Consider the following 24295-nt stretch of genomic DNA (forward strand, 5'->3'; position numbering starts at 1 on the left):
GTCCCGTGTTCCCCTAATGGAAGTACCCTGCAGTGCCTGCCATGTTTGTGTGACTCCTATAATGGGCACTAATAAAATGACATCTTTGGCACTAGTTGAAATGTGATCAAGTTTTACTTTTAAAGCATTTTGTAAATTATTTTGAAAAGCTAAAACACTTTCCTAGTCACTGTAAAGCATTAAAGATCAGTAAAAATGTATCTATCTGATAATGCAAAGACAGCAGGAGATACTCTAGTAGCAGTAGTTCAATAACCCTAACAATTTTGCTCGTCCTGCATGTTATTTAACTGCCATGCTTGCTTCTGACCCCTGCTGTGAATTTCCCCCAAATTTTTTTTCAGAAACCCATTTATTTTTGTCGCTTTACTCCTATCTATTTTTGCATGCTGCACTCCAGATAGGCGTTTTACCGTTGCACTGATCATCTACTTGCATCTTTTACCACATAACCTCAAATGTTGGTTTCAGGTTTGCAACAGTAGCAGGGGATGTTAAGTAACACTTTCAGTTCTCAAACACTGAATGTAACAAACCTGTATGTTGTATACCAACCTATTGCATATACATAAACGCAACCTGTATGTGTTTATGTATATGCATTTGTACAATATAAAATAAATGCATAGTGTATCAGTGCGTAGTGTATATATCATCAATTATTATTTTTTTTTTATATAATCTGCCGCAAAATATGCAAGTCATCAATCACACAGACAAACAGTTGGCTTAGAAAATAATCACCCACCTTTAAAATAATCAAATTTTGTTGTTTTGCAGCCTGAAATAAACACAGACACAGTTTTTGCTTTATCTAGCTGTATTTACTCAGTGCAACTTATAACATCCAAGTGAATGATACGATACCAACATATCAGGAAAAAAAGTAGCAAAATTAATTCTATTAATTCTAAATGTACCATTAATCAGTTCACACTTTTTTTCTCGGACCAAAAAAATATGTAGATATATTGTTAGACTGCTATGTATTGCTTTATTGGTGCATAACAATAAGTTTGTTATTTTGTGAATGAAAAACAGTGTGCAAAACATAACATGTCTATTTTACATTTTGTGTTAAATATTTGGGTGAAGTTATGTTGTCTTAAAGTGTTTTTGAGCTAAACTATAAATTCTGATACATTGTTTTATTTTTATTTTTTATTTTTTGTCAAATATCTTTGAAAGGAGACAAATATTGACATCTACTGTATCTCCCAGCCCTAGTATTTGTATAGTATGTGCATTCTAGTGTGCCGTTCTCAGTGTCAGATCTGGATTCTCTGTTAAACATCCATTTATCAGTGCTCCATCAATCTTTGGTTGTGTTGTAAAGTGACTAAATAATGCATTACGCATTTCGAATTCTTAAGCGTGTTTCCACAGAAGTGGGGCAGGTTGAGTCAGTGTGGTGTTTTAGAAGAAACTGGAGCTGTGGCGAGAAGAGTTGAAGCCACAAATGCCTTTCTCTTCATACTTTCGTTTCTGAACAGTACTTCTTCCTAAAACAGTATTGTTTTTTTGTAATTTCATAATTTTGCTCTAAAAAAACAGCTGATAGTATGACTAGCCTGTAAATAGTTTGGATATTTTTGAGATAGCGTACACTTTTGCATAAGACAACAATTTAAAAATGTATTGTAAAAATTATTATATTAAAAATGTATAAATTATTGTCTGCATTAAAAAAAAGCTGGTCTATGATCACATGCAGACAAATGTTTTTAGCATGATTAAAAGTATTCATTGTTTAAAATCTTTTTTTTAATCAGTTGCATTTATTCAGTCAGTCTTTCTGTCTGGATATTTGCTTCAGCATTGTTTATTGAAATAATCATATCAGTTGACTATGCCAAGCACCTTAATACACTAATCATTAATCGCTCTCATGTGCAGCATATTTATATACATTATCTGCTGGCTTTGATTCGGTTACAGATTGTGACTATCAAGTCTTCCACTACTCTTGAAAATTCTCAGCAGAGAGTTATAGCAAAGATGAACATGTATCAGAAATCATATCTTTTATAGATGGCTGTGTTCAGCAGTGCATGGCTTTATGGGAGTTTGGCATGGCTTTAGAGAGCCGTTCTCTCAGGGTGTAATCTGATTTGAGATCAGCTCAAGACGTGTGCTGATAAAACATCAGAGGTTACCATAACACACAGTGTTGTTTGGCGTGTTAAAATTGCACATCTGGAAATGCCTTTTGTTCAGACAAAGGCAGGATGAAGTGTTCCCCTATACAGATTTCCCACAGTTAATGTGTTTGTACTAGCCAGTCAAGTGATTTTGCTTCGCAGGAACCGTATATTTTCTTGTCCCGTCATTGTTAATTCATCAGGCACAATATGAGAGGGAAGACAGAAATATGTAGTGTTAAGTCAAGCAGAACAGCTCTGCTCTTCCATAAAATCATAACTCCAAGAGGCAAGTGAGCTTTCCATTCAAGATTCCGCTTGACAGTCTCTAGACTTGCGCCTGGATCGTCTCCCAAGCTTAAAACTCTGAAGCACTTCCCTGGATTTATTTTCCTGGGACTCCAATAAGCCAGCTGGAATACTGCCTAATCCAATTTGAAGATGGTTATGAATACATCTGTATTGAATGTATTAAAACACTCAGCATGTGTTGCATGGGTCTGCTAATTCAAGCAGAACAAGTGCTGATCTTTCAGCAGGAAACATTAACATCTTAATGTATTTACATGTGATATCCTGCTAGCCTATATTTTCTGTTAATCTCCTATTAACATTTTATATCATGCCGTTTAAAATGAAGTGCTGATCTATGGTGAGGGTTGAAGCTGATAATATGCCTCATGTAGAAGCTTTTTGTTTAGTTAGTAAGGAATCCTTGTCAGTTGTCAATGTCAAATGTCATAGTCTGCTTTATTATTTAAATTCTTCCACATGTACAGCACATGCATATACAGAATCGAAATTCTGTTACTCTCAGACCCTACAGGTAACACTAACAGTTGAACGTAAAAATACAGATAGATACAGATAAAATACAACTATGCAAATAGGGACGTGTGTAAAAAAAAAACAAACAGTGCAGATATACTAGGAGCAATTCAACCCAAAATGCTTATTTACTCTTACGCTTCTTGTTCCAAACACAAAATATGATGTTTGGAAGAAAGTCATTCATTTAATGGATGAAGTAACTTTTTGAAAAGTCATACAGGTTGGGGAATGATATGAGGGTGAGTGAATGATGACAGAGTTGTCATTTTTGGTTGAATTACAAACAAGGCCCTCACAGCAAAAGTCATCCAAAACAAAGCTCCAGTTGCCCCAACTTCTTGTCTCTTCCATATGTAAAGAATAGTTTGCTTGGCTGCGCCTACAAACTTTTAGGATGACTTCCTTTGGAGGAACAGTGTTCCAGCTCAGAATAATCCTGTTCTTATAACAACTGAGCCGTATGTCAAGGGCAGTGTGTTTGCAGGTTTGAGTCCTGTCAGGGTTATATAAAGGTCCAAACAACGTTTCTCAGTACAGCACCTGTGGTGTTGAAGAAAGCAGATGGTCCAGTGCGTCCTACATAGACTGCTTTTCTTCTGTTAAGTGAAGCAGAAACACTCTTATTTTTCATCTGACGTTAGTGCTGATTGAATTGTTGGCTATTTTTATGCCGTACCCGTGGTATTCAGAGGACAACACATTCCTTGATTTTCCTAGTAGTAATTGCTAAAACAAACATCACTATTACTTTTGCTCATATTTGTGGTTTGGGATTTAAAACATTCAACATTCATCAGAATCCTCAAAACATCCAGCCACGATAACAACCCATGAATGTGAATGCAGTCACGTACAATTATCATGTACATAAGAACTGCATTTTGAGAATAATTCGCAGTTACTCAAGAACATTAGTGGGTTGAGAAGTGATAAACTAAGATTCTGAAATCTGTGTCTTGTTGAGGGGCTGTGGGAGACACATCGATATGAGTTTAATGACTTGCATTTTAGTCTGAATTGGGTTAGAATAAGCCAATCGGGTGATTGTCAGTACATTTACTTTTCAGTTAGTGGACTGGGAAGAATAAATACAGATGCTTGCGATATGTCTGCACAGATTCTCTGTCATTCAGGTCATCTGCATTGGAGGAATGTGTTGAGGAGCATCTGGACTAGTTTTTCATTTAAGACATGCAACTCTTGGGACGTCTTGAACAGATGACAAATGGTGCATATTCACCACATTTATCTTAATTACATTGTGAAATTTTTAAACTGGCAGACTGACGTTAAATACAAATGTACATAAAAAGCAATGATATAATGTAAAGCTTTTTTTTTATATATATATATATAAATGTGTAATGTAAATGTATAAGAATATGTAAAAATTTAAATACAAAGGAGACATAAAAATAATTTTAAAAATGTTTGTGTAGTTTAATATAAATTGATAGCCTAAATCTGTGTATCATGCTTTTTTTTTTTTTTTTTTTTTACAAAATTATAAAATATATAGTTAAATACAAATAAAAAAAAAAACTATGTAATTTGAAAGCTTTTTAAATTTTAGTTAAAATATGAAATAAAAACTTTTTTTTTTTTTTTTTTTTTTTTTTTTATAATAACCCAAATCATGATGGGACACACATTTTGTTCCACAAAGGATTCACAATAAAGTTGTTCATTATGATAGCTTCCATGTTGTGTATCTCTGGTTTGTTTGTTTTTATCCGCACACTTTGTCTCGTAATTTTGCAAGCATTCTTCCCAAATTCCTTCTTGTTGTGTTAACAACCCACAAACTTGGTTCCCATAAATCCCTCTTCTTTTTGGATGTAATCTAGGTCCCATGATCCTCCTTATTGTAGGACTGAGTAAGTCGGAGACATTATCCGCACTGATCTCATGCTTCCTATGAATGGACGGATGACTGCAAGGGTTCTCCTGGGATTTCACTGATCCTTCCTCTGTGCTGTTGAACTCCATGTTTAGCCTCCATCGCTCTCTTGGCTTTTGTACATCTACTGACCCGGAAGATTATTGTAACAAACGCTGTGGATTTACTCTTGAATCCATTGCTGTCTCAGATGTTTGCATGTGGTGCAATAAGTGTGCATATATTTGTTAATCTTGTTTGCACTGCAGCTCCAACTTTTATCAGTATTAAGATATATATTTCTGCTATGTGACAAAGAGGTAAGAATGCCAATGATAAAATTAAAATGCACTTGCCGGTTAGCTGGCTCCTTGCCGTTGGTCCTCATTAATTTTGATTAAATGCATACAGCAAGTTGCATTTGCACATTGTCAGAGGCTGTAATCTTATTTCCGAAGGCCACAGTTATCAGTGTGTCACCTGCTGTCATATTTAAAAGATATCTGCCTGGTTTACAGCAGGACTGAGTAGGAGCTCTTCACGCATGCAAAAGAGCCCTGAATGATGAGAGGCTTCAGTCACCTGCTGTGAATCTTTATGCCCGCCCCTCGTCATCAGATCTATAGATTAATACAGATGTTTCAAAAGTGTCAAATTTTTTAATTCAGTCTCTTTCTCTTATTTTTTTCTCTTTTGAAGACATGGGACACGTTGTGCTGGAGAGGTTGCTGCTGTTGCCAACAATGACATCTGTGGTGTCGGAGTGGCCTATAATGCAAAGATCGGAGGTGAGTTGGCAAATTTAACTCACATATTCCATGTTTCATCACGTACAGTCTATTCTATCAGCGCTAACCCCGTCCATTCCAGCATTTGAATTGCAAAACACCTCCGTGAATCATCAGATTAGCTTCACATTCAGATTAGCTCTGTCTCTGTGCGTTAAACCATATGAGAACTCTTCTGTAGCGAGAGCCCTTTGAAAGAGGAACTCCATTAGCAATGGCTTCTTGAGCTCAAATGGGACAGTTATCACAGGCTCCAGCACAGGTCCCTGTGAGCCAAAGATTTGGACGCAAGCAAATGTAATCCTTTTAATTGGCTGAGGTGCTTTTATCCTATTTAGTGCAGAATTAGTTTTATTACTCTTCTCTACGCTGCCAACTGTCTACGGTCTTGGAATTCACAGGACTGGGATAAATGTCATTAATAATGGATTGTTTCATCATCTCCAAGAACTGTTAGTTAACTGCCCATAGTTGAATCTTAGCTATTTAGATTAAAAATATGGTATAATGTTTCACCTTAAAGGGAAAACTCACTAAAACAGGCAAATTGTCATCATTTATTCACCCTTATGTTGTTCGAAATACAGTTTGAATTTTATTCTTTTGAGATGTTAAGCAGAATGAATGGCTGCTCTTTTCCAGTGCGATAACTGCTTACAATAAGATTTTCGATCTGTTCTTCCTCAAAGCCATCATCTTCCTCAAAGCCATCAAGACTTTTAGTGTTTCTTGTCTTTTGGGTTTAAACCCGCATGAGGGTGAAAACATAATGACAGAATTTTCATTTTGGGTGATTTAACACTTTAACTTCCCACTAGTACAACACCACTTCACCACCACTACTACTGGATATATGATTGTTATTTATGTTATAGGTTATGTTATATGTTATGTTATATAACATGTATTTTGAGGGTCACTCTGGCTCTACACATCCACAGCCTTTTCACAAATCATTTCTAAAAAATAAAATTCTACTTAACATTATTAAGTTATAAAATAAGAAAATAGCAGTTAAGTTACAACACTAGATGTGCTGCAGATATCCAAATCACCAAATATATCTATTTTAAAGGTTCTTAAGAAATTATTCAGAATTTAATTTTTTTATTATTATTTTTTTAGTGATGGATAATGCATTGTGGGTAAAGTCCATTTCTCTTTTGTCAGCTCTGCCTTTGTAGCTCTCTAAAGCAGCTGTTTTTGAATTAGCCTCCTAATGAGAAGCAGTGGAGGGTAAGTCGTCTTCCTGTGCCCGTTTCACCTTGATTCCAGGGGGAAATCTGTGCTTAACAAGCAGCAAAAACTACTCCTTTAAGGGGGTAGCATGGGTACAGAGGACAGAGAGAACTGAAGGTTTTTGGATGGCTGAGCAGTAACGTCGGCCCAAACTGGCAGGCAGTGCCTTCTGCTGCATGAAAACTGAATGTGGAGATGGGAGCACGCTAGCAGAGATGGCACACAGCACAGCTAATTCCTCTGCCAGGACTCATTAAGCCAGAATATTGGTTGGGAAGACTTGGAGGAAACAGTCCATTATTGCAAATTGCTTTATAACAAATAAAACGAAGGTTTCTTGTTTCAGTTTTGAGGGGAGATAGATTATTTGTATCTAGTAGAGTCTGAATTAAAAAAAGAAATCCCCTCTTTTGTGACCACAGTGCAGCCGTGTTTCTGTTATGCCTTTCTCATTTCCTGGAAAGCAATCAAAGCCAGCTTTCCCTTTGTCCTACAGGGATATTTGGGACTTTTGGAATGTATGCATGGGATAAAAACATGGAAGACTTTTCTAGATGTAGTGCTGTATTTTCTGTAGTTGTGGGTTTGTTTGCAGTAGTCTGCACCAATGCTCACGGCTTGCTTTGGAAAACCTGAAACCACTGAACATTTGTTTATTTGCACGAACCCATATGAAGGCAACTTTTAGTAACCTCGCCCCCTTGTGTATCACAGGAGTGAATCACATTGTTTTGAAGATGTGTGACTCTGATTTCTCATCTTTTTACCACTTTTAATTCTAAGAGCTCTTGGCAGAATGTGCTCTCCCTGTTTTTTTTTTTTTTTTTTTTTTCTTTCTATTTTTTTTTTACTCAAGGCTGAGATAACATTCTGATGCCCGGATCTCAATAACTCAACACCTTTGACATTTTGAACCAAACAGTCTGGCTCGTTCCCAAACCCCCAATTCGGTTTAAGATTCCCTTTTGTACAGGGAAGTGGAAAAAGATAAGATGTTTTCCTCCGTTGTGAAGCGTACGTAAAAGGATGTTTGAAAGAGAAGAATGCAGCCACTTGCACTCCAGATTCGATCACGAGTGCACATGCACTCATCATTTTACTTTGAAAGGACCTTTTATATGCAAAGATTTTTCTCTATCATGAGATTTTTAGTGGGGTTATTCATAGTGGTTGCTTTCTGTACAGCCTTTCTGTATGTTAGGCACATTATAAATCTCCCCCAGTAAATCTATAAAGAAAATGTAGATTCTAATGGTGGGTGACTTATTTGACAAGCTAGTATTCAATGTCAAAGCTGTAGTATTATCATTTTTTTAATGATTTTTTAAATATCATTTTTATTAAAGATTACTGAAAGTATAATGGTAAGTTTTAGAGTTTATGCAATGTTTAAAGTGAACCACCAGTATTTTATATTTATTTATAGTAGATATATATATATATATATTTTTTCCATAAATAATTATATTTTTACATTTATGACATGTAAATTGCAGTACATAGACTACATGTGAAGTTTTTTTTTTCTTTTCTTTTTTTAAGAAATGTATACTTTTATTCCACAAACAAAGACACATGAAATTGATCAAAGTAACAGTAAAGACATTTATAATGTTCCAAAAATAATACATTTCAAATAAATGTAATAATAAGTTTTTTTTCTCAATGCTTTTTTTCATGGAAACAAAATGATGCAGCCTTATAAGCACTCTGAAGAACCTCTCATCACACATTTCTTAGCCCAGTATTAAATGTAGCTTTCGATGACATACAGTATCAAACACAGATATTTTGGCTTTATCTGAATTCTCAATTTTTACAAATATCACAGTAAAACTGTATAATATTGGATCATTACTGGAAAAAAAAATTCAATCTCACAATCTGATTGCATCGCTTTCCCGTGCCAGAACAAGCTCAATAGCTAACATCACTCTCTCTGAACGTTACGTGCTTGTAATGGACAGTAAATTGTACCATTATACCATTTGGAGGCACAGTATATTTGTGTGATTTGCTCTCTGTCCCATGCTCTGATGTGTTTTATGTTTTGTGTTTTGCAGGTGTGCGCATGTTGGATGGAGAGGTCACTGATGTGGTGGAAGCTCAGTCCCTCGGTCTCAACCCACAGCACATTGACATCTACAGCGCCAGCTGGGGACCCGAAGACGATGGCAAAACAGTGGATGGACCTGCAAAGCTGGCCAAAGAGGCTTTCCTACGCGGCGTGATGGAGGTCTGGCTTTTCTAATCTTAACTTATTGCACTACTTTGTCATTTAGCTAATGCAAGAAGAAATACATCTTGTGGTGCTGAAAGGGGCTAAATTCTGCTATTTTGTAGAAGTTCCCTGGAAGGCTATTTGCAGATTTTGCTTTAAAAACCTATCTTAAAACCAGATATGACACAGATCTGATGTTATTTAAAGGTTTACGAAATCAAGTAGTGAAAGTTGCGCAACTTCAAAAGCAAACATATATGAAAATTCTAACTGAAGCTAAAGGAAATTGTAAAGTAATGTGGAAATACATTAACAGTCTAATTAAACCTAATGCAAATACAAATAACTCATATGAACTAAAATGTGAAGAAAAAAACATATCAGACTCTGTCCAAGTTGCTAATGCTTTTAATCAATTTTTTATTAAATCAGTACAAGATCTTCTAATTTTTTAGATGACGAGCCCAATAGTGTCAACTTAAACATATATTGCCATCAGCAAATGAGAATTCCTTTAAAATTAGAGAAGTGGATCAGGCAGTGGTACTGAAAGCTATTTCAGACCTGAATACTAATTTATCCAAAGACAACTATAACATAGACACAACTTTCCTCAAAAAAAATATTCTCAATTTATCATTCAACCTTTGACCCACATTATAAATGTCTCGATTAAAACTGGAATATTTCCAGACGCGTGGAAAAAGGCACTGGTTAAACCCATCTTTAAGTCCGGGAATACCACAGATGTTAGTAACTATCGACCAATAAGTCTAGTTCCGGTAATGTCAAAAATACTAGAAAAAATTGTTTCAGAACAGCTAGCACAATATTTAGAAATGCATCAGTATATACACGCTCAACAGTATGGTTTCAGACAGAACCATTCCACTGAATCAGCCATCTGCGCATCATTGGAAAATATTGTGCAGCCGCTTGATCGAGGAAACATCGTGGGTGCGGTATTCCTAGACTTAAAGAGGGCATTCGATACAGTAAACCACAGCCGTCTTATTTCAAAACTGTCATCTTATATGTCACCCCAAGCATTATCATGGTTTGAGTCATACTTGCAGGGCAGAGAACAATGTGTAGTCATTGATCATGTAAAATCTGCCCCATGTAAAATTAAGACCGGAATCCCTCAGGGAACCATACTGGGGCCTGTTCTCTTCAGTCTGTATGTGAACGAGCTGCCTGAAGTGTGTCCTGAAGTTGGCCTTCAGATGTATGCCGATGACACTGTGGTTTATGTGTCTGGAAAGTGTCTAATTGGCTAAACAAATCATGTTTAACACTTAATCTGAGGAAAACTAAATCAATGTGTTTCGAGGATAATAAATGACCTTAAAGGCAGGGTAGGTAATACATGTATAAACAACTTTCTTCCAAATTTGTTTAAACTTTCTATATATATCAATGCATAATTAAAATGTAAGTACTCTGATAAAAAGAGTATAAAAATCGAGTGACTCTAGACCATTTAATCTGTATTAAACACAGCTCATTATTTCCATTTCGGGACGAAACATAGGATTGGCTTAGGCGACTGTCACTCTCTCGCAACCATGGCAACCACCCTTTTGCCACACATGACCTGCCTACTTGCGCGCGCACGTTTGATTTGAGGAATTCAAGAGGCACGAATCCTAGGAATACCAAAACAATGGCAGAGAAACAGCAAGCAAAATTCACAGTACCAGCCTATGCAGTTAGTGAAGGCAAACCAGGCAAAAAAAGGAAGACCGTAACAGTACAAGAAAAGGCAATGAACAAAAAGTCTTTGGATAAACAAAGAAATAAAACGCGAGTTAAAATCGGCGTGGCTTTCCAGCGATGGCGAGAACTGAGGGAACTCAAGGGGCTGAAAAGTGACTCCTTGATGGCTTTATTTCTGCTGGACAGGTAAATCTTTCTTTTTGTATTTTGATCATACGTATTTTTTTCATGAAGCATGTGTCATTAGCACACGTAGCTGCGTAATATAGCTAACATAACATTACTTAGCGAGCCGTAGTAGAGGCTTTGGAAGGAGCCCAGAAGGGAGGGGGTGGAGTGAATGGAAATAATGAGCTGTCTTTGAAAAAGAAAGTATAAAAATCGAGTGACTGTAGACCTCTCACGACTGTTTTAGAGTACTTACATTTTAATTATGTATTGATATATAAATAAAGTTTAAACAAATTTGGAAAAAAAGTTTTTTATACATTTTTTTTTACCTACCCTGCCTTTAACGTTAAAATTAATGGTGAACTCATCGATCAGGTAGAACAAGAAAAATATTTAGGAGTGATTTTAGATTCTCAGTTAAATTTTAAAAGTCATATTAAAAATATCTCAAGAAAAATGAAGGCCAGTATGAACTGTTTCAGAATGATCAGGAACAGTCTAACATTTGAATGTGCTCATGTCTTTATGAAAACTATGATCATGTCCCTCTTGTCGTACTGCACCACTGTTTGGTCCCAGACTAGCCAAACTACTCTAAAGCCTATTGAGAGGCTTTATAACCATGCCTTAAAAATTTTAGATAAAAAGCCCATTCGATTCCATCACCGTTACATTTTAAGTAAGCATAAAATCGTAAATTTTGTTAATCTTAGACACATAAAGTTGTTTTTTAAATGTTTGACTGGACTTGCACCTGAGCCACTTTGTAAATTTGTGAACAGACTGAATACCTCCAGATCAACAAGAGCGGCTACATGTGGAGACTGTAAAGTCCCGTTTTGTAAAACATCTTTTGCCCAAAATGTTGTTTCTGTGAAAGGAGCCAATTTGTGGAACTGCCTTCCTACAAATATAAAGACTTTAACTAAACTGTCCACCTTTAAAAAAAACTAACAAAAGCCTGGTTCATAGAGCAGCAGCAGTGTGATCATGCCATATGAGATGTGTAGCTGGGTGTATGTGAGGTGTGCATCTGTGTGAGTTCGAGTGAATGTGTTATTATATTTATCTTTATTGGTGCTAACTGGTTTCTGGACATTTCATTGTATTCGCTGTAATTTTTTTATTTTATTTTTTCTTTCCTCATTATCTTGACTGTTAAAAGCTCTTCTAGGGACAGGTGTTTTGCGAATTAGCCATGGCTATAAACACTGTGATACATGCATCAGATTGTTCTTTATGTAATAATCTGTTTATTTTGTATCTGTCCCTATTCAAATAAACAACAAATAAATAAATGCGGATTTTCCAGAGCGTGAACCGTATTGACATTCTTAATACCTAATTACGTAACACCATTTGAGCTAAACTGTTATCATGCGCGGGGTAACAGAACAGCATTCGTTTCAGCTCTTTACTCACACATGACCATCTACTGGGGTTGTAAAACTGGCCGAAGCCCAGCTAAAGGACAATGCAGGAGAGCCGTGCCAAGACACTACCTACTGCAGTGTGTCGTGTGTGGATTTTATAGGAGCAGATCTTTTATAGAAAGATTCTGAGAGACGATTTAGTACGCAAGACCACTTTCAACACTTAAAGGAATATTTCATCCTAATATTGAAAATTCTGTCATTGTTTCACCCTCATGTCCTCCCAAATCTGTATGGCTTACTTGCTTCTGTGGAGCAAAAGGAAATATTATTATTAATTTATCTGGAGTTTTTGTTGTTTGTTGTTGTTGCTGCTTTTTGATTTAAATGTAAGTACATAGTAGTTAAGGACACTTAATATAAAGTGGTACTGTATCATTGATGTACGGTTATAGTTTTGAATGCATTTCTGAAATGTTGTCTTGAATACTATCTTAAATTATTTCAGTAAATTTTATTTCAGTAATGTGCAAGCAATCTTAACCGCAACTAAGCTATTTATTTTAACAATATCACTGTCATTGTTTGTTTTCTGCATTTACAGTATGTTTGATTTATCCTTTATCAAATTCTGTGATTCGTTAAATTCATTCAATGAATAATAGTTTTTGCAGTAACCTGTAATTATAATGTTTTAAGTAGATGTCGGGTGACTTAATACTTTTTATGACTTTTTTATGCCATAGCATGCATAGCATGGGTTCATAGATCTGTAGCATAGATCCTTTGTGCAGAATTGGTACCAAATATGAGTGATCACATTAAAATTACTGAATTTATATTGGGTTGTTCTTTTAAAAGAACAGATGGTGAGAGCAGTATGAATTTCCCTGCCACTGTTCCTATAAATAAGTGACGAGGACCAAAAGCACCACAGACTAGCTTGGTATTTTCCCTTATCCATATTGTTTCTGGTGTCATTAGTGTTCACGTGTGCCAGCAGTCAGATTTGTTTGGGAAACAAGATCCATGTTGCGTGGAGAAGGCCAATGCAAATGGGGCTCTGCTCTGTGTAAACACCCTTGCTGAATAGATGCCCACAATCAAGCAGGTGTGTGCTGTAACAGAGAGCGAACTCGCAAAGACGCAGCCAGACTTTGCACTGCATCACCACGCTTTCTTTTATTTGGTGCATTGTTCAGATTTGTAAGTTAAAGCGCCATATAAAAAAGGCAACGATCAAAGGTAACAAGCAAACAGCATCTGACTCTAATTATTTGCACTGTTAGCCTTTCCTTGTGGAGACATGGTGACATGAAAGTCACGCAGTTATTCAAACATGCCTCGTTAATGCAGTGCGTGAATTTATCACAAGCTCATTATCGGTCCTGACAGTTTGCTTTTGCATTACTGCGCTTCCTCTGAGAAGTAGACCGCAAAAGCCCGGTGCTGTCTGTGTCTTTCATTTGCGTATGAAAATAAACATTGATGATAAATGACTTTGAGAACATTGGCGCCATCCCACAAGGTCCTTTTAAAAGCATCTGGCCCAGCAATCAAAACCATGATACTGCTTCAATAGTCCATGACACTTATTTGAATATGCTTTCTGAGAGACGATCCTTTCCAAACTCCACTCATCATAAATATTATCCAGTTGTTTTGTAATATTGTCATCTGTAATTCTCCTGTTTCAGACTTGGCAGCACAGTGCTCACATCGGTCTCTCAACATCTTAATGGAATTAGATTGGGCTTGTATGAACGGAGATGCCAGCGCATTTGACTGACTGTGTTTTTCTCCTCCTGAATTCTAGGGCCGTGGAGGACGGGGCTCCATCTTTGTGTGGGCTTCGGGGAATGGTGGCCGAGAGAAGGACAGCTGCAACTGTGATGGCTACACCAATAGCATCTACACGCTGTCGATCAGCAGCAGCACGCAGAACGGCAACGTGCCCTGGTACAGCGAGGCCTGTTCGTCCACCCTCGCCACAACCTACAGCAGTGGAGGCCTCAATGAGAAACAGATTGTGAGTCTCTCCGCCCAGAAAATCAGCAACAGTTATCCTTTAATTGAAGTGGCGTAGCAAATCTAATACAAAAATAAAGAATCTGAAAACAGTTCAGAGGATACATTGCCAAGCCAATTCATGAAGAATTGTTGCAGCGGCTTTAAACTTCTTTTGTGCATTGAAACACACAGCATTATTCTATGTTGTGATGTAATTTCAACTGAAACAGGAAGAGAGGGCGGGACATATCGAACAGCCCCACCCCCTTTTTAAAATAGCCAATAGCATTTTGTTTATATCTGCTCGGGCCAGTTGAGCTCGGAAAAACCACATTTCTTTTTACTAGAAAATAGATGGGGTGGTGTTGGCGCAGTGGATAAGACACACGTCTTTGGTGTGAGAGACCTGGGTTCGAATCCACTGTGAGACACCAATGTGTCCCTGAGCAAGAAACTTAACCCCTAGTTGCTCCAGAGGCGTGCGACCTCTGACATATATAGCAATTGTAACTCGCTTTGGATAAAAGCGTCAGCTAAATGTAAATGTAAATAGATGAAAGTAGTTAGAAAGAATTTTATTCTTTAAAATATTTAGTGAATCTGGCCCCAGACCACTTTAGCGACTGGATAGAAGTGCTCTAAGAACCACTCAGATCACCTTAGCAACTCTAGTTTCAAAGCACAAATATCCCTTTGATTCAAAACAACAGCTCATCACTGTCATAGCATGACATTTTCTTTGCTCTCATTCGGTTTTGTTTCTTTACCCGGCTCTGTGCCAACCGAAGTGCATTGCACACCAAAGCATTGTTCTCATAAACCGACTTTGCCTGACTGACTCATTTATTGTCCTGCATTCAAGACACAGATACTAGCGTTCACAACAGAGGTGTGCTTTTAAAGGACAGAAGCCTGATACCTGCTGTTTCCTGTACTGCAGAGACTCTGTCAGGCAATGCTCCTCTCCTGTGGTCTCCCAAGATCCATGTTTTAAGTGAATTCTCCTTTCATCGCTCCTGTCATTCAGCGCCTCTGCCATTTTTAGCAATTAGTCTCACACAAGGAGGTCTGTCACAGTCACTGCACATCCTGCATTGTCTGGCTTTTTAAGTGTCACCCATCAACCCTTTTATGTTTGCATTTGTCTTGAATTGTGCTGACTCTGTCTGTGTGACCCTTAGGGCTTAGTGGTGCTGTGCAATGTCGAAAATGTCAACCACCTTTGTCACTTAAAGGGCAGAAGCTGAATGACAGTTTTTTTTTTATGGGGTTTTTATATTTTCCTGAAGAATATGTGTTTGCCCGTGCAGATGGTTATGCAAGACTTGTTGCCAAGGCATTGATATGCAGTTGATATTCCACAAAAATATTTGTGGAAATGTAAATATATATATATATATATATATATATATATATATATATATATATATAATATTGTTTTCACAAACTATTAGCAGAATTATAAAAATGTATAATCCGGGCTTACCGTTGCCCTGTGTTGATTCAAACAAACATTCAAATTGAACTTTTCTTCCTTCAGGCTTGATTGTTTGAAGTGTTGTCCTGCAGAGTTTAGCTCCAACCCCAATCAAACACACCTGAACAAGCTAATCAATGACTTACTAGCATACTATAAACCTCCAGGCATGTGTGTTGATTCAAGTTGGAGCTAAACTCTGCAGAACAGTAGTTTGGACCCCCCTGAATTAGCCAATATTAAACACAGCTGACTGGCCATTGCATTCACATGCTCAATAAACCTGTCTAAAGCCCTTTTCGGATGGGTCTAGTTTTACAATGGGTCGTTAGAGAAATCTGTTTCACAGACGTACTTGGTGATTTTAATCCTGTTCAAATCTGCCATGTCTGTGTTTTTATAACACAACCTCTGTGTTAATTCCAGAGCAAATTACCTACTGTTTTTCAGCAAACTCATTGATCCTCTGAGAAAACTAATCCCGTGCGAATGCGAATGACTGTGTTTGCCGGTGATATTTTATTTCACAACGTGTTTCCTCGTGTGTTTTGGCCAACGTGAATTACCATATGCTCTTACCGCACGCATGTTTGATATATTTGCTTCCCAGCAAAGAAATAATAATAATAATAAAAATAAAATCAAGAGCAAGATCACGTAAACTGTTAATACTGGGTATTGTTATATCAGCATCGGGTAAGATTACTCGCGTTCATTTATGCACTCAGTTACATAATGTTTTAATTACAAATGTACCTTTATGAAAATTAAACATGGGTTTAGCCTACTACCAAAAAAAAGAGGAAAAGTTAAACTAAAGAAACCACACATTAACATGGTTTTGCTATATTAGCCATTTAGTATTTGTGTAATAATACTAATGGTAATACAGAGCACGTGATCTCTGTGACGCCTATAGATGCACAAAACAGACCCTCCCACTTCTGTAATAAACACAGAGATGAAAATCACAGACATCATGTGATAAAATGGCAAAACAAACGTAGTTTAGAAAACTAGTCCCGTCCAAATAGGGCTTAAGTTAACGAGAATCCACTCTGTACTGCTTGAAAAAGCAGGTTTCTTAATTCAGTTTGCTTCAGAGTTCTGCACACTCGTGAATCCTTGAATTTTAATCAACAAAATGTAAAGACTTTGTGCAATGTAGAGAGATTCATTGATTATAAAGGGAGTATCAAATATATAAATGCAGGGCTGAATCCAAAATTGATTTTTGTCATGAGGATAACCATAACAGCAGATGATACAAAACAAAATCTTAAGTCTTAATTGATTGTGTAAATGCAGGCTAACAAACTTGTTCTAGATAACGAGTTTCTTTGTTCTTCATTTTATTACTTACATTTCACTTGTCCTTTTTAAATCTATGTTTACACAAGTGAAATGTCTGAATTTGAACCTTTAATCATTACAGACTAAATAATTGTTTTTCACTATTAAATATGGCCTGAAAACTCTACAAGGATACTTGAATTTGGAAAAATATTGAATTTTGAAATGGAAAAAGTGTAAGAAGCCTGGCCTCAAGAAACATTCTGAAATAATAAAAAATGCATTTCACGGCCTCTTTAAGCTTTTATCAGTACAATGTTGGTATTGTGTTCCCATCTGGAATAATTGGATTTTCCCGTCATATCAGTGATGCTATGTGTTCTCTCTGCTTCCTGTTTCAGGTCACTACAGACCTCAGACAGAAGTGCACAGACTCTCACACAGGCACTTCTGCCTCGGCCCCTCTGGCGGCAGGAATCATCGCCCTCGCCCTTGAGGCCAAGTAAGTCATCTGAAGCATGGTTTGTCCTGTCCTCAAATGAGATCATCTTTCTTTATCAGCAATTTGAGTGACCCGGGGCTTTCGAAAAAAAAAAAAAAGGTTGCCCATTAGATTGGCAAACTAGAGTTAACCTTCAATATCTCATTTGGATCAAACACATGCATTGAGCGGCATTTACATTTGCATCGTTTTAAATTAATTCACCGGCAACAATATAACCTTTATGACTCTACCATTAGCTATCTGTGATTATCTTAGGGAAAGCATGCAAGCTTTTGTGTTTCACTCCACCAAATATCTCGCCCATTTGAAAGGCACTAACACTTCTCTCCATAGTAAAAACTTGACCTGGAGAGACATGCAGCATCTGGTTGTGAGGACGTCCAACCCTGCCCACCTCGCCACCAATGATTGGAAGATAAATGGAGTGGGTCGCAGAGGTAAAAGCCCATCTCATGGCTTATCATCACTCCCTTTCCTTTCGCTCTGGCTTGTCTTTCCACTTTCTAGCTACTTGAATATTTTGTGATTCGATTAATAAAATTATCATTGGCTGTACCTGTCTGCAAAGCGCTTCGGATCTTTTAGAGATACCAACCTCTTTAATTCACCTCTTCACTTTTTTATGGCCTTTTTAAACTGGTTCTAAAGTTACGTTCAACAGTATTGATTTCTCTCTCTTTCTCTCCTACAGTAAGCCATTCTTATGGATATGGTCTGCTGGATGCTGGGGCCATAGTGGCTCTGGCAAAGAACTGGACGAATGTTGGACCTCAGCGGAAATGTGTCCTTTCCCTGGTGTCTGAGCCCAGGTAGGATAAACTGTCCATACTAGATCACTCTTAAAGGGACTGGTTCACTGAAAAATGGCAGTTCAATCATAATTTTCTCACCTTTATGTCCATCCAAATTGAATGTTCACACTGCTGTTTTATATACCGTGAAACCATCCGGTGACCAGGGGTTGCCAATCTTCAAAAATGGCATAAAACTCTAGAACCCAGTCCAAAGACAAGCTATGACATTTTGTTTGACAGCATTAGTACCCATTTCAACCAGCATAACAAAAATGTTTTTGAACCAAATCCCCTACCTTGCCTTTAAATTTTGTGCTGCTAAAAAGGTCATTGAGTGCAAGAGGAAATGGGAATATGAAACGAGGTGGGAGCGAAACATCACTTTTGACGGTCTATCATATTTAAATTTAGATCTGCTCAACTTGAACCATGCTTCAGTGCACGAAGCATCTCTGCTGCCCACAGAGCGTGTTTAAAGGATAAGCTTGTTACATCCACGTTTGTCACACTTCCATCACTGCTGACATCTTGGAACTCAAGACTGACCCTCAAAGTACCTTTCTGCCAATCTCGTCCTCTTTTCCAGCATATCAGGTCTCTCGCTCTTAAAAACTCACCCTCTTTTTATCCCTTCCTCCAGTCATCCTTTATGGTTCACCAACGTTATGGAAAGATCAAGGGGTTTTGGAGCAAAGCCCATTTTAGCATGCTGGTTGCAGAAGTCACAGAGCAAAGTGCCTCAATCCATCTCTGCTGTATTTTTCTTCATTTTCCGCTCACAACATCTCCGACACATGCTGCAGCTTTCCTGCGCACAGAGGGGATACGCTTCATTCCTCATGGACTTTTCAGAAGCTGTAGCCTGTCGTTCTCTCTCTGGATTTAAGCTCTTCCAGTGTAACCCTGTCTCTGGTGAGCAGGGCCGGTGTTCTGTCGATTTGTGCTGCCTTGTCGAAAAATGCTACCTCCCATTAAAACCAATGGTAGCATAATTCGATAGCGAAAAGTGTTACCTATCAGATTTTGCTTCATGCATGATATTAATAAGGTGTGAGGCTTTATTAACATGTACACCTACCCCAACCCTAAACCTACCCTTACAGTATGATAAATACAGTGTTGGTAGCATAATCTGATAGGTAGCATTATTTGTCAGAACACCGGGCTGCTCTAAGCTCCTTATAGGATTGGGTTTAGAGTGCCAAAAGCCTACCGGCTCCTGTAGCAGACCTCGATGGCACAGTTCTTAACCTGACTGAACCTTTCTGTTGGACCAGGAATGTGTTTTGCACTTAAGTGTTGTAGCAGTGTTTTTATATAGCGCTCCTGATTCAGTAAGCTGTTAATTAGCTATGTACAAGTGAACACAGTAAAGCTTTCACAGCATTGCTTTAACATATCAACTTCTGGTGTAGTAATTTTGGAAATGTATTAAAGATTCATGCTTATGCTTTCTTTTGAGACCTCAGTTTTTGCCATGAGGGTGTGTGCTGTTGCTTCTATAAGCAGTTGAACTAATAATGTTCACCTGGTGGATGATATATGGCTCATTATAGGATGATCCGAACGATATCTAGTGTTAAGATTGTGTTTTTAGCTAGATTGTGATTCTTGGTGGAGAATATTTTGCTGATCTTACATTTTTGTGGTCAGTAGGATTTTCAGCAAGGATATATAAAATAAATTTGATACATTAGCAGCACAAGGTTGTGGGTTCAGTTCCCAGGGAACAAGTTAGGTTAAAACTGTTAGCCTGAATGCATAAAAGTGTCTGCTAAATCCATAAATTTAATTACAATTTATATTAAGGCGGAAAACAGTTATTTTAAATTGTAATATTATTTCACAATATTCCTTTTTATTTTTTAATCAAATAAATGCAGCCATAGTAAACATAAGAGACTTTCTTTCAAAAACATTAAATCTTGCAGACCCCAAATATTTAAAAGATAATGTATATAATGCATTCATAATTACTTAAGCAGTATAACTTCATTGTGGTTTAACTGTCAGTTCTTGAACACTATTTTCCTCTTTTTAGGAATATTGGGAGTCATTTGGTGATCAAGATGAATGTGGATGCATGTGCTGGGACGGACAACTTTGTGAGCTCATTAGAACATGCTCAAGCCCGGCTCACCCTGTCCTACAACCGCAGAGGAAACCTGGCCATCTACCTGATCAGCCCACAGGGCACCCGCTCCACGCTGCTTGCACCCAGGTCAGAACCTGAAAGGCATACATCCACACACTTTATACTCAAATAGAGCATAGCTGAAGTGTAACACTCTCTGCCTCTATCTTTCTCAGACCTCACGATTACTCCTCTGAGGGCTTCAGTGACTGGGCTTTCATGACCACCCACTCCTGGGACGAGGACCCTCGTGGAGAATGGATGTTGGAGATCGAGAACGTGGCTGGGATCAGCGACTATGGTAACAGCTTGTCCATCCATTTTGGCGCTTTTTTTTTTTTTGCCGCTTTCTTGTCAAGCCCTGGTGCTCATGCAGGAGATTCATGTTCAACTTCTGCTGATAAAAATGAGAATTTCTATTAAAAAAAGGTCATAAAAATAAATAAAAAAAAAAAAGATAAAAGAACATAAGGAAAATATATTTACAATTAAAAATAATAAAAACAAATAAAATAGATAAGTTCATAAAAGATAATTAAAAAAAGCTCAATTAAAAAGAGCCCAATATTGATTGTGATCCAAAAAATAATAATAATAAATCTATGCTAATACATCTAAACACTTTACAGAAATGTTGAGCATCTTCTCTCCATATCCACCTGATTTGCCCAGTCCTGTTTTCTTCCTCTTTTATGTCACAGTCAGTTTGTCTTCCTGCACTACACTCTGCAGTAAATCTGATTAATTAAATCTAGCTAATTAAATCAGAGGACTGAGTTTTTCCCCCCTCTCCCACTATCACACGCTCCAGCCGCCCCTGAACACTGTAAATATAAAGGAAATCCCAGCCAAAGCCCATTCATTAGTCCCGCTCGGACGCTAACACAACTGCTCCATTTCTCTTTGTTGCATTAAGAATTTACAGAGCTACTGACTTTATTGGACTGTAGAGACAAAGTGTGCCATCTATCTAATGTATGTCGAAGCACAGTTACTGAACGATGATGACAAGAAGTCTGTGTTCGGACATTTCGTGTGCCGTTACAGGGCACGGTGAAAATCAAACTTGTATCTTCTGAGTGGTATGTGTTAATGGGCACAAAATGAGAAGGATGTACAGGTGAGAATGTACAATCCGACATTGTCAAAATAAAAAGGGTGTTGTATCTTGTATACAGTTATAGAATACCAATGGAGTTTATTTATTTTGTATTTGACTTACTTTATACTAAATATGGCTAATAAATATTGCTTTTAAGTTGATCAAGCATTGATGCATGAAACTAGTTCAGCCATGTAGAAAATAATTTTCTGTGACTGTGGTCATTTATGCAGTTAATGGTCATTATACTGAAGTATGTTAATGCAGATCAATCAGAATGAAATATTTCAGTTTAAAAATGTCATTCCTATATATATATATATATATATATATATATATATATATATATATATATATATATATATATATATATATATATATATATATATATATATATATATATATATATATATATATATATATATATATATATATATATATATTTTTTTTTTTTTTTTTTTTTATGGTAAATTTTAAAGTTTTAGTAATTTTTTATTGTATATTTACTTTGGCAACCAGCTATAATTATTTTATATATATTATATTTGATTTAAGTTCATGTTTATTTAGTGTTAAATAACAAAAAGGTTTATTTATTCATTTATTTTACTTTGGTCAGATCACTAATGCATTGCCTTTTGTGTCTTATTGCTTTAATATCTCTATTCTAACTTATCACTAATCTGGTTTTCTTAAGAAATCATCTCTGCTAATATTGTTTGCCTTTGGTCGGTTGCTTGTGTTGTTCCTAATTTGTTAGTTGACATCATCTTCTGACTGAATAAATGTGCTTGCAATATAATAAGTCTTCTGATTGCGAGAGATTACAGAAAGAACACAGACAGATATAATGATCCACAGCTGGCAACTGTTCTCATTCTGTGAGTTTCTTGTGTACATGAGTCAGATTGTTGAATCTCTTTCTGTCTGTCTTAGGCACTCTGACTCAGTTCACGCTGGTTCTCTATGGCACAGCTTCTAGTTTATCCGGCCCTTCAGCAGCAGACTCCAGCAGCTGCAAAACATACGACCTCAACCAGATCTGCACAGGTAAGACTTCGAGATGGTGAAAGTGCGCCCCCTGGCAACCACTAGTGCCATTTACTAGTGGTTCTAAGCTGTTTTTTTGCTGTGGACATTATGCACATTTTCATGCATGGGACACCTAGATGAGCTAATGCATTTGCCAAAATGTGCAGTTTACAACTAAAGTACACCACACACAACTATGCACTTGACTTTCCATTTCTTGTTTAACAAAACTATATATGAACATCATTTAACATCCTCTTGACTCAATATCTTATTTGATGTCTAAAATATTTGGATGTTTTACACAACATTTTGTATAATATTTTGATTTTTTTTTTCCCTGAATTAATCATGTCATGTAGTGTCATGCAACAACAGTGTAGCTCACTGCTATTTGAAATGTTCATCATTGTATAATTATATATATATATATATATATATATATATATATATATATATATATATATATATAATATATAATATATATACATACAGTACAGGCCAAAAGTTTGGAAACACCTTCTCATTCAAAGAGTTTTCTTTATTTTCATGACTATGAAAATTGTAGAGTCACACTGAAGGCATCAAGGGCTATTTGACCAAGAAGAAGAGTGATGGGGTGCTGCGCCAGATGACCTGGCCTCCACAGTCACCGGACCTGAACCCAATCCAGATGGTTTAGGGGTGAGCTGGACCGCAGACGGAAGGCAAAAGGGCCAACAAGTGCTAAGCATCTCTCGGGGAACTCCTTCAAGACTGTTGGAAGACCATTTCAGGTGACTACCTCTTGAAGCTCATCAAGAGAATGCCAAGAGTGTGCAAAGCAGTAATCAAAGCGAAAGGTGGCTACTTTGAAGAACCTACAATATGACATATTTTCAGTTGTTTCACACTTTTTTGTTATGTATATAATTCCACATGTGTTAATTCATAGTTTGATGCCTTCAGTGTGAATCTACAATTTTCATAGTCATGAAAATAAAGAAAACTCTTTGAATGAGAAGGTGTGTCCAAACTTTTGGTCTGTACTGTGTGTATAACTATATATATATATATATATATATATATATATATATATATATATAGTCTGTCTGACCAACGCATTTATCTGAAATTGTTGATACAACAATACAGCACCAGCTTGGATTTCATAAAAGCACTCTTTGTGACGTCCTGGTAAGAGGACTGACTGTATTTGGAGGAGGATTGGTGCACTCAGAGGAAGGAGGATGCGTAATGCTAGCCCAACTACCAATTTCCAGCTAGCAATTTTGTGTACAATATGCATCAGGCGGTTAGTGAACAGATGTAGGGTGGGCTGGATTACACAGATACATGCCATTTATGTCACTGAGGCTATATGCAACTAAACGACACAATAGTCTGAGGCCAAATTCCTGTCAAAAAAGAAAAAAAAAAGAAAAAAGGTTAAAATGAGTTTTTTTTTAATAATTCAATCATTATTTTGGGTAAAAAGAAAATTTTATTAAATTATGTAATTTTTTAAAATAATTTTTTCATTTATTGATTTAGCATCACTGATATTTTATAAAATGTCTTAATACATTACAGGGGGCTCTGACTTA

At 36.8% G+C, this 24295-nt stretch overlaps 1 protein-coding gene across 2 annotated transcripts in view; it reads left to right on the forward strand.

Moving 5' to 3' along the window:
- The window catches only part of LOC132101621 (furin-1-like), an 83142-nt gene that overhangs the window by 54651 nt on the left and 4196 nt on the right, over nucleotides 1-24295 (forward strand). For both annotated transcript variants that reach the window (XM_059506705.1, XM_059506713.1), the window contains exons 7-15: nucleotides 5551-5639; nucleotides 8942-9114; nucleotides 14179-14391; nucleotides 17544-17644; nucleotides 17981-18084; nucleotides 18339-18456; nucleotides 20483-20662; nucleotides 20752-20876; nucleotides 22614-22727. In XM_059506705.1, the coding sequence (XP_059362688.1) occupies nucleotides 5551-5639; nucleotides 8942-9114; nucleotides 14179-14391; nucleotides 17544-17644; nucleotides 17981-18084; nucleotides 18339-18456; nucleotides 20483-20662; nucleotides 20752-20876; nucleotides 22614-22727 (1217 nt within the window). The remainder of the gene's footprint in view (nucleotides 1-5550; nucleotides 5640-8941; nucleotides 9115-14178; nucleotides 14392-17543; nucleotides 17645-17980; nucleotides 18085-18338; nucleotides 18457-20482; nucleotides 20663-20751; nucleotides 20877-22613; nucleotides 22728-24295) is intronic.

Source organism: Carassius carassius, chromosome 2, assembly GCF_963082965.1.
Source record: "Carassius carassius chromosome 2, fCarCar2.1, whole genome shotgun sequence".
NCBI classification, from domain to species: domain Eukaryota; kingdom Metazoa; phylum Chordata; class Actinopteri; order Cypriniformes; family Cyprinidae; genus Carassius; species Carassius carassius.